Consider the following 15,819-nt stretch of genomic DNA (forward strand, 5'->3'; position numbering starts at 1 on the left):
GAGTGCAAATACTAAAGCAAAAAAGAAAAAAAAATGTAGCAAATTTTAATTCTTAGAAAAAAATAGTGTAATTTTAAATTAAGAAATAAAAGGAAAGTATATTTTAAAGTTATCTCAATAGAGAATTGTATAATGTATCCGTAGTTATTTTAAACCTGTACTTATTTTACAAAGAAAGAAAAAACATGCATTAAAAAATGCTTTTGATACTTAAAAAGATAAAATAAAACTTACAATTTTAACTGTAAAATCCAAACTTTTTAAAAAAATTTCATTGTACTAATACATTTTTTATTGTGTATTTACATAAAATATTTATAATAATTTTTTCCAACCTCTTTTTTATAATACACAATACATTTTAACTCACATCGTGAAGTCTTTCAAAATTGTCCTTATACGTCTTTTAAAATATAAAAGAAATGGTCGACAAATATTACGAAAGGAATAGGTAAAAATAAAACAAACATAAAGGCTAATACTCGTATAAATAAAAATACTAAGAGGCTATAAGAAATAGTATACGAAAAAATTATGAAAATAATTTATAATTATTAAACTCATTTAAATTTATTGTTATAAAATTTTTAATATGATTTATAATTAATAAATACTTTTTAACTTGTTTAAAAAATTAATAGTCAAATATATAATATAAATTTCTATATAATAAAAAATTAAAATAAATACTTAAGTAAATTATGTTTTTTTTTTTTTTTTGCTATCAGTAAATTATGTTTTTAAATGTATCTTGAGAGAGATATTAGATACATTGATGAAATAAACAGATTCATATGGTCCCAGTTTTGCACATTTATTTGCAGAACCTGTGAGAATATGTCCAAGAACTTCTAATCACATACACACATGCATGCATACATATAGCTCCACCAGTGTTTGTGGTTCAGTTTGCATCAATTTTTAGATTCCAAATATTGCCCATTTGCTGAAGTTGAGAGAATACGCACAAAATTTTCTAATCAAACATTGTTTCTTTGTGCGAGTATTCAACAAGTATCAAATCTGTTACCATCCCTACATACAAATAATTTATCTGCAATACTACCTAGTACAAATCTAGTGTATCATGCGGTTCTGAATACAGCCATTGAACTGAACTTGTTTGATATCATAGCTAAGGCAACCCCACATGGTTCATTTATGTCATCCTATGAAATTACTAGTTGCATTCATACCACTCACAATGGTTGCATTGAAATTGTTTATGGCTTCTCTCACAAGTTGGCAAGTACTTAGTCCATGGTGAAACTGCCTTCATTCATTGCGTTTCTCTGTTACAGGTTTGGTATGTGATTTTAGTTCCTTTACATGTAATATTACAAGATATGGAAAATTGAGTTTACCTTTTAATATATACTATAAAAATAAAAATTTTAAATGATCAATCAATTAAAAAATTAACTTTTAAAATAGTTGTTATAAAAGTTAATTATTTGCAAAGTATGATGGTCATTGTTCGGTGTACTTAAATTAAATTCTAAAAATAATAAATTTGTTAATAATATGACATGGAATGGAACATATAAGACGAGACAGCTGCGAACTATCTGATCAAAAGCATGGGGAGAGATTAGGAGATGACGGAAAGATTAGAGAAGAAAGGAGTTTGAATAAGGGAACAAAAGAAATAGGTACACATTTATTTTAACAACTCATACATGCTTATATTTAAGTTATAAAATCAATAAGAATCACGAGTCAGATTTCTAAAGAGTATGAATGACCTATCAAAAAAATTTCTACATACAAACAATCCCAATTTACTATTTAGAAATGAAAAATGAGGAGGAGCCGGAGTAGTCGAAGTGATTGATGGTCAGTGAGTCATTTGATGCTTTGCCTGTCTCCCAAGGCACAAATGGATGATGGATACAAGAGATATGATAAAACATAACCACAAAATTGTGTTTCATGGATGACACAGCAGCACTGTAGATCATACTTTGATGAACACTTCACTTGTTTGAGAAACAACTGTGCTGAATCATCACTCAGCAACAGAGAGCCAGCATAGATCAGATCACAACTTCAACACATGCAAGAGACTGGCCAAGTACATCATATCAAGCTCCCTAGCAATAAAAATGTTAATTAAAATTCCCTTTATTCAGTTGCTTTTTGATGATTAGTCCTTTTCTCATCCAACCTATGACGGAACAACTTGGCTATGTGTCTCCTTTCGCAATCCTGGGCAAAAAATGATAAGAAAAAGGTTTGTCAGCATTGATTATTATAGCAGGAAAGAAACTATCTACATGTAGCTGTGCTTAAGTTTCTTATTCACCTTGAACATATTAAGATGAAAAGGTTTGTCAGGATTCATCCTTCTCAGCTTCTGATAAGTGTATGCGAAACTCAGCTGATCACGAGGAGTAAACCGGTCGACTTCATTGAACCAAAGACAGGAAAACAAATTTGACATTGGGGTGTGTGCTCTAATAATAAAAGAACCTTCAGGTACATCTGTCAACGCAAGGAATAAATTTTGTAAGTCATCTCAGTACATTTAATCATCAACTTTGGAGAACTGAGAAAATAAATCCTCAAAAGAACATACTGCTTGGAAGAAGCTTATTCGGATCTGAAGCATTAAATCTTTCCAGTCCATCAGCCCGGTAAAATGCAAATTGTTGATCTATAACTGTGTGATTATACTTGTTCAATTTCTTGTTTTGGGCTACCTCTTCCCACATGCAATGCCGGTCATAGTGATTGGATATTGCAAATTCATAACCCTTTCGCCACAAGAAGTACTCCAAGATAAGTAAAGGATCAAGCTGCAGCCTTAATTTGCTATCCAACCAAATTGAATACCTGAAAACAAAATTTCAAAGAAAAGCAAAGACATAACATCATTGGATATACAAGAATAAGAGAACTATATACAAAACAAACAGCATACAACCCAACTATCAACTGATAACAAAGAAAATCAATAAGAAACCTGTCTAAAGATTTCAGATGCCTATCTACAGAACATCACATAAAAAACGGGTTTATAACTCTGATGTACTATACAGCTGAAATGAGGACTTGACTGTACTAAAACCCAAGATTCTAAAATTAGGAAACGCACCATGATTCATTTGCTAAGTCAATTTAGGCTAGAAAGATTGGGGAACTTACTGGCTAAAATTTAAGGCATAAGTTGCAGTAACACCTCCAACTTATGAATACACAATAGTGTCCACAAGTATAATGAAGCCCTAATCCCAAGCATATTCAAGCCAAGAAATCACTAATCAATATTGAAATAATACTCCACATAAATCTCCTTCATCATTCAACTCCATCAAGGATTCAGCATGCAGTAAATTTTGTGTAATTGTAAGGTTCTTTATCAGTAGTAAAACTGTAAAATCTGACAGCAACATCTATAGTCTACACTCTACAGACTCTACACTACAGTCACACTCTTAGTTTGGCCTTCCTCTTTCCAAAATACATAATAAAAGAATCAAATGTAAAAACCATCTAAATCAAATTTTCACCATTCTATCTCAAAGTTATCTGTCAAAATCTGTCTTGATAATCAATGTCACTTAGCAGTTGCCATGATTAAAACTCCGTCCAAATCAATACTGTCAAAATCAAAAGAATAACACATACACAAACATCTTATCATATTCAATCTCACCTTGCAAAAGGAAAAAGACGATGTGGCAATAACTTAGGTATTTTTCCCACTCTCCTCATATCATCATAGGGTAGATTCTTCACTACCACTAACTTCCAAAAGCCAATGAAACCCATTCTATCTGGCACATGACCTTCAGCAGTAAGTGTTCGTATTGTAACTTCATCAGTAAACATAACAAAGCAGACATTCTTCCTTGATAATCGAGTGACCTGAAATCACAATGACGTAGATCAATGCAACAAACAAGGTTTGTGGCAATTAAATCAATAATTAATGGTTGGATAAGAAGATCTGTCCATAAGATTTCAATAGTTCCAACAACTCACTTTCAATACCAAACCTTCAATGTTAATAACAAGTTCAATTTTGAGAAAGGTAAGTAGTGATTATATCAGTTGTTAATGCTTAAAATATTACCCTCAAGTGTGCATAAAATCTTTTGTCCCTTTTTCCTAGGCAACTTATAAAATTGAGGGAGAAGGAAAGTATCTTCTTCCCCCCCCCCCCCTCTGTGAAGCCAAGCACGCAAACATATGTTTACAACCAAGTCAAAACACAAACAATTGGTATCCAATTCCTACAGAGACAGAGAAAAAAGTATTGCCATTTTTTTCTTAAAAAGAACTTGGGTAATATTTTACTGAAAAAATCACACAATGTGATTGTTATACTCCAAACACCTCTCCAACCCACAAACAGAAATAAAAGATAAAATAGATCCATTACCGTTTTAGTGGCTGGGATCCTCAAGCGATCAGAATTTCCAAATATGCATGAAATCACCGCAATGTGGCATCTGCTGATGTAACTTGCATCATCTTCTGTCAAGTCAAATCCAGTGCTTTGAGACCCTTCAGGACCTTTAACAAATCCACAGTTTATTTTCTGATCACGTGCCAAAAATGAATTTTCTCTCTCTTCTATACTCTGATGGCCTCCAAATCTGGGCACCCATTGTTCATCTCCCAGGGGTTTCTCTTCTCTCTCTGCATACTGTAAGTTAAATCTTGCAAATTTTCGGCTTTCTAGTGGTTCTACAAGTTGCGAGGTTGAGTTTAACAATTTCATCTCACAGGATCCTGTAATATAGGTGACATGTCAAGCAGGTTAAAGAGCTTCTTTTCTTTCCTTTCTCCATTTTATATTGTTCTGATAAAAATGGTGATAGGGTAAAATACAAGAATAAGATCACTTCTACAAGTGCTTAGTAAATCTAAATCCCACTATAAAACAGGCTAAAATGAGACCAATTAGATATATTTGTATAAACTTGGAGCTAGTTGTAAACAATACTAATTTGTCCGAAAATTGTTTTTAAATTAAATTAAGAACATCGTGATAAATTTTTGTCAAATTTAAGCCCTGTGAAAAAATGGTGGCAGAAAGATAAATGGAGAAATAACTAATACATAAATCCCATTTATACAGATTTCTAAGGAATCAGTTTAAACAGGAAATCTATCTAAATAAGAAAAACATTTTAGTTTTGAAATACTATCTAATGCTAAAAAAGTTAGAAACATCTTGATTAGACCAATTTATTTGTTATTTAGAATATAATGAGCATGCCGTCCTGCCCTCAAAACATAACAGCAGATGTAAGATACAACAAGTGAAACTTATATTCTCCTTGTGATTTCATTTTGACTTCCATATCTAGATGATTGTCTCCTGACTGACATTTTGTCCTTAGATTTCAAAACAAATCCTGAAACTTACTGCTTTTCTACAGATAATCAGCCAAAAATTTTTGGCTCAAGTGTTCAGATGGACAAATCACCAAACTGATCAGAACCACTACATTCTAGGACCATTAGTATATTAATTTAACGCATCATAAGCTGGAGGTTAGACAAATAATCAAAGGACCAGTATTCTTTGTAGCTCACCAAATGGCATAAACTATGAAACAGGTAATCAACAACAGCAGCTCCATCTCTCTATTATCTCTTTGCCAGGTGAAATTATAAGAAAATTAGTGGAAGCACAATACAAATTCATTTAAAGGAAGTAACTAGGGAAGTTACAAGATTTGTAAGCATTGAACCAAATAATAAGAACCCAAACCAACTAAACCTAAATACACCATTCCCCAGGTTCTGCTTCTTTTAAAGGGAAAACAAAATGAAACTAGGAGGGACCAAGCAGCATAGAAACAATGATACTGAATACAGATGCAAATAACTTTCCAAAGAAGTTTAATATGAAACAGATAATAGGGGAGATCCAAAAAGAAAGTTATCATAGAGAATGACCAGCACCTGAAAATTTGCGGCGTCTAGATTTCTTCTTTGTTTCGGGATGTAATTTTCTGTTTGATTGTCCATTAAAAGGATTTGCATGTTTAGAATTTGTCTTTCCATCATGAGAATTTTTTTTGTTCAAGGAAGATGCTCCATCAACGTCCTCAGAAATAATATCATCCTTGTTTCCCTCACCAAAAGAATCATTGGATTCTTTCTGAACTTCATTGTCCGAGCTTAGTACATTAGAATTAGAATGCTTCTCTCTCATACTTCTACTAGCACCAGGGTTGTCTATTTGAGCATCATGAAAATCAAAAAAGTCATCATATTCATCATCAATGTCATCTGCTGCATTCCTCTTTTCCAAATCTGTGTCAAGTGATATTTTCCCATCATCTTCAGAAGAATGTTCCAGATTCTTCAAAGAAGCCTCATATTCTGCTTCATATCTTTTCAATTCATGACGGCCAGCTTCATTATACAAACCAACGCCTTTTCGCTTCAAACTCGTGTAAGAAGCGTCCCGAGAAGACTTTACCTCTTGAAGAGCATCACTTCCAGCATTTTCTTCTCCTATATCACTATTTGTCTGCTCCATCATCTTCTCATCATAATCCTCATCCCTTCTCCTGTCATCCTTATCCCAATATCTTGAATCCCGACCCTGTGCCCCTAATGCGTGTCCAAAGTCAAGAACTTTCTTCTTCTGTATCCTTGGTACATTTGTAAGAAAATCAGAATCACTCTTTAAATCATCACTATCATCACCATTTTTATTTATTTCTGCAACCACAGATTGACTATCTTAAAAAGAAAGAAGCAAAATCATTCAAAAAAATAACAATAACAGTAATTAAATAAACTTTGATGACGAAGCGAAAGCAAACATTTAGGCTGACATATTGGATGAAACCATTGAACACAATCTATTACATACCCAAATAACCCAACCCCAATTAAAACCACTGAAAAACCCAAAGCAAAACATTAAATCACAGATTCAAAAACCCTTTCTCACACAGCAACTTCCCCGGCAACGAGACACACAAACAAATTCACGCAAAACCCACAATGCTGATTCACATGGATGCTCAAGAACCCCAAAGAAACAACGGCATTGTGATCAAAACAAAAAGGAAACACTCATCGAGAGCAGAACTTCACCGTCTCTAGAAATGTAAGAAAACACCAGCACTGTGACGACAAGTACGAGGAAGAGCAAAACTAGGATTGTCGACACCGAGAGGTTCGTGCCCCTGTCGGATCGCGCCGATCGCCGAAGTCGCGGCTGCTTGTGAGCGACACCACCGCGAATCCCGACGGCGACGTGATCACCAGCGCCGTTGGCATGGTGCAGATCGTGGGTCCCCACTCTCACCCCAATCCTCTCCATTCCCGATTGCCTCTGCTGAGCCATACCATAACAGTACACCCCTCACTCTAACGACCCCGACCTACCCACGTGCTTGTTTTGCTCAAAGATTCAAACTTTTATACTTTGGAATGATGGGGTGCTGTAGTTTTTGGGTGGGTGGGAGGTGAAGAAGAGTGTGAAACAAGCGATGGAAGACGATGGGTTCTTTTCTTTTTTCTTTTTTTTTTGTGTGGAAAAAATAATGGGTTTTTATTAATCTAAAAGATTGATATAAATAAGCAAGAAAAACATGAGTGAGAGATATATTCAGAAGAAGGTGGTCGGCGACGGTGTGCCACCGGGGACTTGGGCGGAGGATGGTTTTTTTTTCTCCCCCGGAAATTTGAGGTACATAAAAAGGGGTATAAGTCTTTCAATGATTGGGATTCAAAGATTAGGCTAAAATTTCAACTTTGTTCTTTTCCTTTTCCGCTTTGATATACGAAAGAGAAGTATACGTTGTTTAATTATTCTGTTATAATTATTGAGATTGTTCGTTGGGTCATATTAAATAAAACATGTTTTGATCTAGTTTTAGAAGATCTCACGTAATAAGGTTCTATTTAAATGAAGATCAATTTTACTTTTGGAAAGAGATTTTTCTCTGCCAAAATCTTATACATGGATGAAATCTTGAAAACGATGCCAAATTCACAATAAATGAAACAACTTGGGGAAAACGTTACTTTCCATAGATTTGGCCACATAGCTGGTTATGCATAGTTGTGGTAATATTAACAAAAGACAGGGTAATGTCATTTATCGTTAATGTAAAAAAAAAAGTTCAAATATACGCATAAGGATACTCATTTATAAATTAATTTGTATATTTAAAAATTATATTTCAATTTCAATAAAAATATTTTATTACACTATCTTAAAGAATCAACAAATTACTAGTTTTTTTTTACAATATTATAAATAAATAAATTTTATTGTATTGACTCAATCTCATTAACTGATTTTTATAATATTTTTTTCTATCAATTAAACTTTTATTTACAATAATATATTTAAGCAAATAGTTGGATATTTTAATTACACAACTTTTAATATTATAAAGAATATATTTTATATATATTTAAGTTAAATATAAATAATTTATTCTTTAAATTTAATTTATGCTGCATTTATACATGTTATGAATTAAAATTTTATTTATATAAAAGAAATATTGTCTAATGCAAATTATATATGTTAATTTATTTATTTTTTCAGTTACATTCTATTTTTTATAATTAGTTTCTTTAGTTATATTATTTTAATCTACATTTTGATAAATTATTTATTTTTATTATTATTATTATACCGTACATGTTATGAACTAATAAACTAGTTATTAATAAAAAAAGATTAAAAAATAATTTGAATTAAATAAAAATCAATTTTTCTTTTTTATCAAACATTCTAAGAATTTATATATTTTTTAACTTATACCATTTATATAAATAAAATTTGAATACTATTAGTAAAATATAAAAGGATTAAATTAAATACATTTTATCGTAATGTTATCTTTATGAAGACTTGTAAGAATAATTTGCTTTGAATAAAATATACAAAATGAAGATTATATAGTAATTTATTTTTTATATTCGATATGTACATAACATAATTTTTTTCGATAATAAAATCATGGCATTTTCCGTTGTAATTAAAAAAACTTATAAATACCTATAAAAATATGAAAAAAAAATTGAAAATATAAAATATGAAATTTAAGAAATATATAAATAAGATGTTAATGAAAATTAAACAAAAATAATATGTGATAACTTTAGTTAAAGAACTTTAGTGAATTATATAGATCTTTTAAGTCTATATCTGATAAATTATTATTATGTTCTAAAGAAGGGTTTATGTATAATATCAAAAACAATGGTTCACGTGTAGTTTCCTCAACCACCAAAAGGTCGAACCTTAAACTCCACAAAAAGTGTGTTTTTCGGTTCTTGTTCAAGCAAGCAATTAGTGAAGAAGCATAAAGGGCGATTATGGAGAGTCTCAAGTTCGCATCTTTGACACTCTCACCTTCTTCTCGACGCACTGGTACCTTCAACTTTTCAATTCTTCTCTCCTTCACTTCTCCTATTCCTTCCTTTCATTTCCCAAAATCATAAGAGAATAAATTCAGTTTCCATTCTCAACCTAACAGTTAACATGGGGAATTTCCTTTTCTGTGTGTCATTGAAATTTTTGTGACTCTTTTAGAGCGTTGACTTTTGACTCTTTTAGAGGTGGAAGAAGCTGTTTTAGCATTTCTTGGGGTACCCTTTTTGTTTTTCAGTTTCTACCCGTCCTTAGATCAATGAATTATCCCAGTGTTTTCTACAATCTAATGTTTATATATTTTTTTGCTTGTGCAGGGATGCTAGGGAAGCAGTTGAATTCCCCTATACTCACTATTGATTCTGTAACACAGTTTTGGTATTGCAAGGTAAGAGCATTTTAACATCTCTTTTTTTATTTACTTTCTACGTGTGTGTTTGGTAGGAAATGGTTAGTCTGGATAGATTTGATAAAACAATTCATATTTGGATTTATCTTTATGGATTTGTTCAGGGAAACACTGAAACCAGTTTTGTAGAAAGTTAAGAATTGGGTTTCTGAGGGAAGTTCTTGAGGGCTTCCGTGTGCTTTCAGCACTAAACATGCAAACAGTAATAATTTGGGAGAATGTTTTCATGGTTTTGTATATGCTGGTGGAATTTAAGGCTGAAATGAAAAGGTTCTGCTTTTAGTTTTACCATATGTATAAGCTGTCTCAAACCGTGACAAGAATCTTATCTTTTCATTTTTGGAGGTTGACTTGATATTAAAAATACTTTCAGTAAAGAAACCCGTTAGTAAAATTTTGAGCTGAGAAAATATGAAGAATGTTTTTCTTTTCATTATTAACGTAAGAATAATAATTGTGATTAGTGTGTCACACTCAAAATGCTTAGATTACCTAAACATAGGCTAACTTGAAAATCCAAGGCTTTGAAATGCTGCTAGAGAATACTACTTTGTTCACAAACAAATATCAGCTGAAAATATTCTGCTTAGGAACTTAAGAAAAGTTCTCTGTTCTTTCTTCTATGGCATCATTTCCTCCTCCTGCTTCTCAAAGGGTTATAAATATCATCAGGGTTGAAGGCCTGAGTATTGAGATCCTTTTAATTTTTAATCTATACACTGTATAAAATCTGTTCCTTTTCTGATACTGAACTGAAGTCATATTTTCACATTTCTCCTTGAATTACACTTACAACAGTATGGAGGTTTGAATTTAATCATGTGACTATTTACTCAATGTTTATAACAGACTATATCATTACACAATCATATAAGGCATTTCTACTCACATTTCTGATTTTTATCTATGCCTCGTGCTCACGTTTCATCTAAAACCTTTGCATTTAGATCTGCAATGGCCAGAATAGAAATTTGGAACACATAACATGAGGGCTAATAATGGTTATCCAGGTCTGAAAATTGTGTATATAATCATGCAGGCTGATCTTGCTGCTTCATCATCGAGTATTCATCTGTCAAATAACAGATTTTCTTGTAGATTTTCACCAAGTGTGGCAACTGCAACATGGACCTCAAATCCTTCTATCAAACATTGGATATTACATTCAGCCGTACAGATAGAAAATATACTCACAAGTAATGAAGATCAGAGTAAGTGGGAAACATGCAAGCAAGCTCTTTCTCCATTTAACTTTAGTGATGAAGAAAAGGATAAGATACTTGGAAAAGCATTTGGTATTGTTCATTCACCTTATTGGGGAGAAGAACGTGCAAAGGAAGTTCCGAAATTCGAGACAGTAAATGGAATATTAGACTATCTGAAGAGTTTAAATCTTTCTGAGGATGATCTGTCCAAGTTGCTCAAAAAGTTTCCAGAAGTTCTTGGATGTAACTTAGAGGAAGAGTTGAAAGCTAATGTAAAGATCCTGAAGGAACAATGGAGCATTGAAGGAAAATCTCTTAGGAACCTTCTCCTTAGAAATCCAAAAGTTTTGGGCTATAATGTTGATTGTAAAGGAGACTGTATGGCACAATGCACTAGATGCTGGGTTCGCTTCTAGGTGATTTGATGAGAATGTATCTTTTGTAAAATTTGTTAACTACAGCATCATTTCTCTGTTCATTCATATATGTGAAGAAAGGTTCTCACTTTTTTGGATGCCAAGGGGCATGAATTGATTCATTCTTAAGATGAAGAGGTCGACTTTGCAATTATGCTTATGATTTAGATACTACTAGGAATTGCTGAAGGGTGTTCAGATCACGGCATGGAGTAACTCAAGAGTGAGGTTGTTTATAAACATGTTCTTTTGTTGGAAGAAGTATTATTGTTCATGATCTATTATATAGTTATATTTGCTCCTAAATTGATACAGTTACAGCTCTAATCCAATCACCCCTTTATAGATTGATGGAAAGTGATAGAATGGAAAGAAATAGGAAAGAGTAAAATAAAAATGATTACAGGTTCTTTATATGGATTGTTTAAAATAGAATGTGTAATTCTATTCTATACAGAACTTCCTTTTTCTATTCCTATTCATAAAAATTATCTAAATAATGGATGATAAGCTTTATTTCATCTCTCTCTCTCTCTTTTTTTATCATTTTGTTTACTATTAAATATTCAAGCATAGTGTAATGTGGAGAATTTTCATTTTGTTTTTGTCGATAGGGTTTTCACATTCATTTTTTCTATTTTATCAAAGGAGCTTAGATTGAAATATTTTAAAGACAGTTTAATAATACTTATATCAGAAGGGAATCTTGCACCGCAAGAAGGCCATAGAGTTATCCACCATTTGATAAATATAGGTTACAAAATCTTAATCTCAAGTGATTAGTTTAAGTAACACATACTTATTTTATAAAAAAAACTTGCGTGTATAAAAAAAAATTTAATAACAAAGTTAATTTTATCACGCCATTAACATTTCTAAATTTAAGGACTCACCTGCCTTATATATATCTTAGGTTGAATAATTTTTTAAAAAAATGTAAAAAAGTATAAAAATAAAAAAAAATTATAAGTTAAAAATAATTTATACTTTTTCATAAGCTCTCTTCTTTAACTTTTTTAAAATTTTAAAAAATAAGTTATTTTTTACCTTTCTTATTTATTTTTTATATTAATTTTTTCATTTTATAAGAACTTCCTTATAAATTTATTCAAACTATACCATATTCTTAATTAATAGCTTAATAATAAGAATGTAAAAAAAATAGATTTATCTTTTCTTTTTATAAATAGACTGTGGTTTGTAAATCTTGGTACTTGCACAGTTCTAAAATCACTTTTTCATTTGATGCAAAACGCAATTATTGTCCATTTATGCATAGCTTTGGTATGAAATCATGTAACTTTATCGATCCTCAGTGTGTAAATGAAACTGAAACCTTGCATGCAGAGTTCATTGGATCATATATTCAGCTGTTTTTTCGCAATCGAGACAAATCATCTATGAATTCACGCGGCATCTTGTAGGAAAACACTTTTAAGACGATCCATTTTACCAAACTTTTTCTAAACCGCGTTATAGGTTAGGTTGCATATTAATTTGCTGCAGTCACGCATCTATTCTCTTCAACTTGTCAAAGTTTTTGGGTGAATGCATGTCACTGCAACAACTTTTTTTTTACTTTAATTCTTTAAATTAATCCCTTATTTCTTAACTTTATAAAATGTTCATTTTAATCTTTAATTTTTTTAAAAGTATTATTTATTTACTTATTTTATTGCCATTTTGTATAAATAATTAAAATAAATAGAGAATTTTGTAGAATCAGGACTAAAGTAATAAACATGTATAATTTGATAGACTAAAAAAAATATCTTTCTCCTGAAAATCCGTTCCAAATTGAGATCCTCTCAAGTTCACTGCAAAGGGGTGCTGATTTCAATAGAACTTTTGATGTCATAAATAGTAAGTTATTTTAATTCTTCAAATTATAATTCGATTTTTCCTCATGCTAATTGCTGTGGGCGTAGAACTTTTCCTTTTAAACTTTGAGTGTGTTTATTATCATTTTTTTGAATCACAATAAATATTTAAAAGTAATAATAAATATATCCTTAAACTTTATATATTCTCTTATATATCTTCTACATAATGCACTTTCATCTCTAACATTATTTGCCACCTACTGGTATTTGGACTAACTAATGAACACATACACTTTAATAACACGTTTTAGGATGTATGTAGATATGTTTTCTTCATATGAATTTTTCTGCTTGATGACAGAAAATATGGCACAAATAATTTTTGATTTTTTAAAAATTTAGAATTTTTTAATTTGATTCCTTATTTTTATTTTTAAATAACTTATCTTATTTTTTTACACAATTTCTTTATTAATATTTTATTACTTTTTGTGTATATACTTGTGGGACATTTCTAAAATAAAATAAAACTGATATGAATAATAATAGGACGTCTATATTTTTTATCCTTTTATATTTTTAAATATTAATTTCAGAAATTTTAATTTTATTAGTTAAAATGTTTTCAAAAATATAAAAGATGTGACGTTATTAATGATATATCTAATTTATGTTATATATGAGTCAAATTAAATATTATATAAACAAATAATAAAATAAATTAACAAACTATTAATAGAGTAATTATATGAAAATAAAAATAAAAAATATGTTTTGAGATATTAGATTAAAAAATATCAAATAAAAAATTTAAAAAAACTGAGGTTAATTTTAATTTTTATCTTTTATAGTGGTTTAAGGAATAGTTAGGTAAGAAAGCAGACTAGTTCCAGTGAACGATGAACTGACAATAATTGATTGAAAGAGATATTGATAGGTATAGGGGACAGTGGTGCATCAATATTAAGATCAAAAGGTTAAAAGTTCAGAGGCCATATCTTATAAAAATTGGTTCATAAGTTTCCATTTTTATATTCTCCCATACTGACCCTTATAACATACCATCTTTGAATGAATGGGACGTCAATTAATTATGGCTGGCCACGTAGCTCTCATGCATCCATCATCAATTTCAATACATGAGCTGCAAATTCAAACTCAAGCGATTAATTTATGATAAACCATGTTTAAATATTGATATCAAATATAAATATCGGTTTTACAACTTATATACTCATAAATTTAATATAAAATTTTTGTTTTTATGTGATTTTATGGTTTAAATATATATATATATATATATATATATATATATATAATCATACTAATATAATATATGAAAATTTTATTTATATGTATTTTGTTTCAATAAATTAAAACCAATATAATTTTATGTAAAGGAATTTTTGTGTTTGTGATGTACATATAATTAGAAAATATTATTTTTTTATGATTGATTATTGAGTTAGGTATAATTATTGGTTGAATGGTATCTTGATGTATCTCTTAAAATATCTATTTTGTGATCAATGAATATTGAATATCACATATGAAGTATACTTGAATAATTTAGCTTGTAACTGTACTAGATTATTACTAGATTATTAACGGTTGAAACTATTATAATCCTTCATAACTAGTTATGGTATGAACTATTATAACTTTTCATACTCTCCATTTCTTTTAAAATAAATATTGGACACTCACTCATAACTTTTAAATAATTATATAATTTTTTATCGATTCTTGAGAAAGAAGAAAAAGATTGTATTTCTACAATATACGTGTGTTTTTATTAAAAACTATTAAACAAATTACAAGACCAATTACGATACTCAAATAAATCAATACTAATATTTTTACGAGATGTATATTTTACTTCTTCTAATTCATGCAACTACAGTCTTATATTCATTTTGTTAATTCTTAGTAATATGAAAGATAATATCTAAATTTTTACCAAATATTTAACCTTATAATTTAAATATAAATACGATTTTGTACAAAATTTTTATTCTTTAATAAATGTAAATTTTGATTTTTATAAGTGTTTGGTTAAAAATATTTACTAATATTATAATCACTAACATGTTAGATACCCTAATGACCTCGTATTTCAGTTGAATGACTTCTTTCGCTGAGTGTCACACGAACAATATGAAGAAAAGAAGCATGTTATATGGAAGGAAAGCCTAAAGAAAGAAAAGGAGAACTACATAGACGCGTTAATCTGAAAGTAAAAATCCATTAATTAACTTCTATAAATACGTTGAAAAACAGCTATACAGGAAGCATGCAAATCTTCTACTTGCACAATATATAGATTGACGCGTGGAGAACTACAATGAAATGAATAGTGGAGCTGAAGATTTGTCATTGTAAAGTCAATAGAATAGTTTTCTTTCAAAGTAATTATTAATTCTTAGTTTACATAACAGCTAGCCCACATAATAATAATCTTTCAATCGCAGCTTAGATGGTATAATTAATAGACGCGTACTCAAAGTAAGAGTAGCAGCATGCTAATAATGTTACTAATATTGCGAAACCATATGCAGAATAAATTATTATATCATGTCATATCTTTTTCTATTTT

General features: G+C 30.1%; 2 protein-coding genes across 4 annotated transcripts; one reads left to right on the forward strand and one right to left on the reverse strand.

Annotated features, from left to right (window-relative positions):
- Window positions 1–1,634: 1,634 nt before the first annotated feature.
- On the reverse strand, window positions 1,635–7,774 carry LOC113871323. Its single transcript, XM_027508369.1, has 7 exons — window positions 7,072–7,774; window positions 5,923–6,690; window positions 4,388–4,740; window positions 3,659–3,870; window positions 2,579–2,835; window positions 2,306–2,484; window positions 1,635–2,208 (listed from the first exon to the last, which is right to left on the reverse strand). Exons 1-7 carry the CDS (start codon window positions 7,322–7,324, stop codon window positions 2,125–2,127), a joined length of 2,106 nt encoding a protein of 701 aa, XP_027364170.1. The 5' UTR covers window positions 7,325–7,774; the 3' UTR covers window positions 1,635–2,124.
- A 1,456-nt stretch (window positions 7,775–9,230) lies between these two features.
- LOC113872388 lies at window positions 9,231–11,917 on the forward strand. 3 transcript variants are annotated; one of them, XM_027509909.1, is made up of 4 exons: window positions 9,280–9,370; window positions 9,533–9,588; window positions 9,688–9,758; window positions 10,819–11,917. In XM_027509909.1, the coding sequence occupies exons 3-4, from the start codon at window positions 9,690–9,692 to the stop codon at window positions 11,398–11,400; spliced, it is 651 nt and encodes a 216-aa protein (XP_027365710.1). In that variant the 5' UTR covers window positions 9,280–9,370; window positions 9,533–9,588; window positions 9,688–9,689; the 3' UTR covers window positions 11,401–11,917. The 3 variants fall into 3 exon arrangements, with proteins under 3 accessions (XP_027365708.1, XP_027365710.1, XP_027365709.1); XM_027509908.1 differs by having other exon boundaries at window positions 9,285–9,370; window positions 9,477–9,558; window positions 10,819–11,777; XM_027509907.1 differs by lacking the exon at window positions 9,533–9,588 and having other exon boundaries at window positions 9,231–9,370.
- Window positions 11,918–15,819: the final 3,902 nt, after the last annotated feature.

Source organism: Abrus precatorius, unplaced genomic scaffold (genome assembly GCF_003935025.1).
Source record: "Abrus precatorius isolate BTA unplaced genomic scaffold, Abrus_2018 Scaffold7, whole genome shotgun sequence".
Classification (NCBI taxonomy): Eukaryota; Viridiplantae; Streptophyta; class Magnoliopsida; order Fabales; family Fabaceae; genus Abrus; species Abrus precatorius.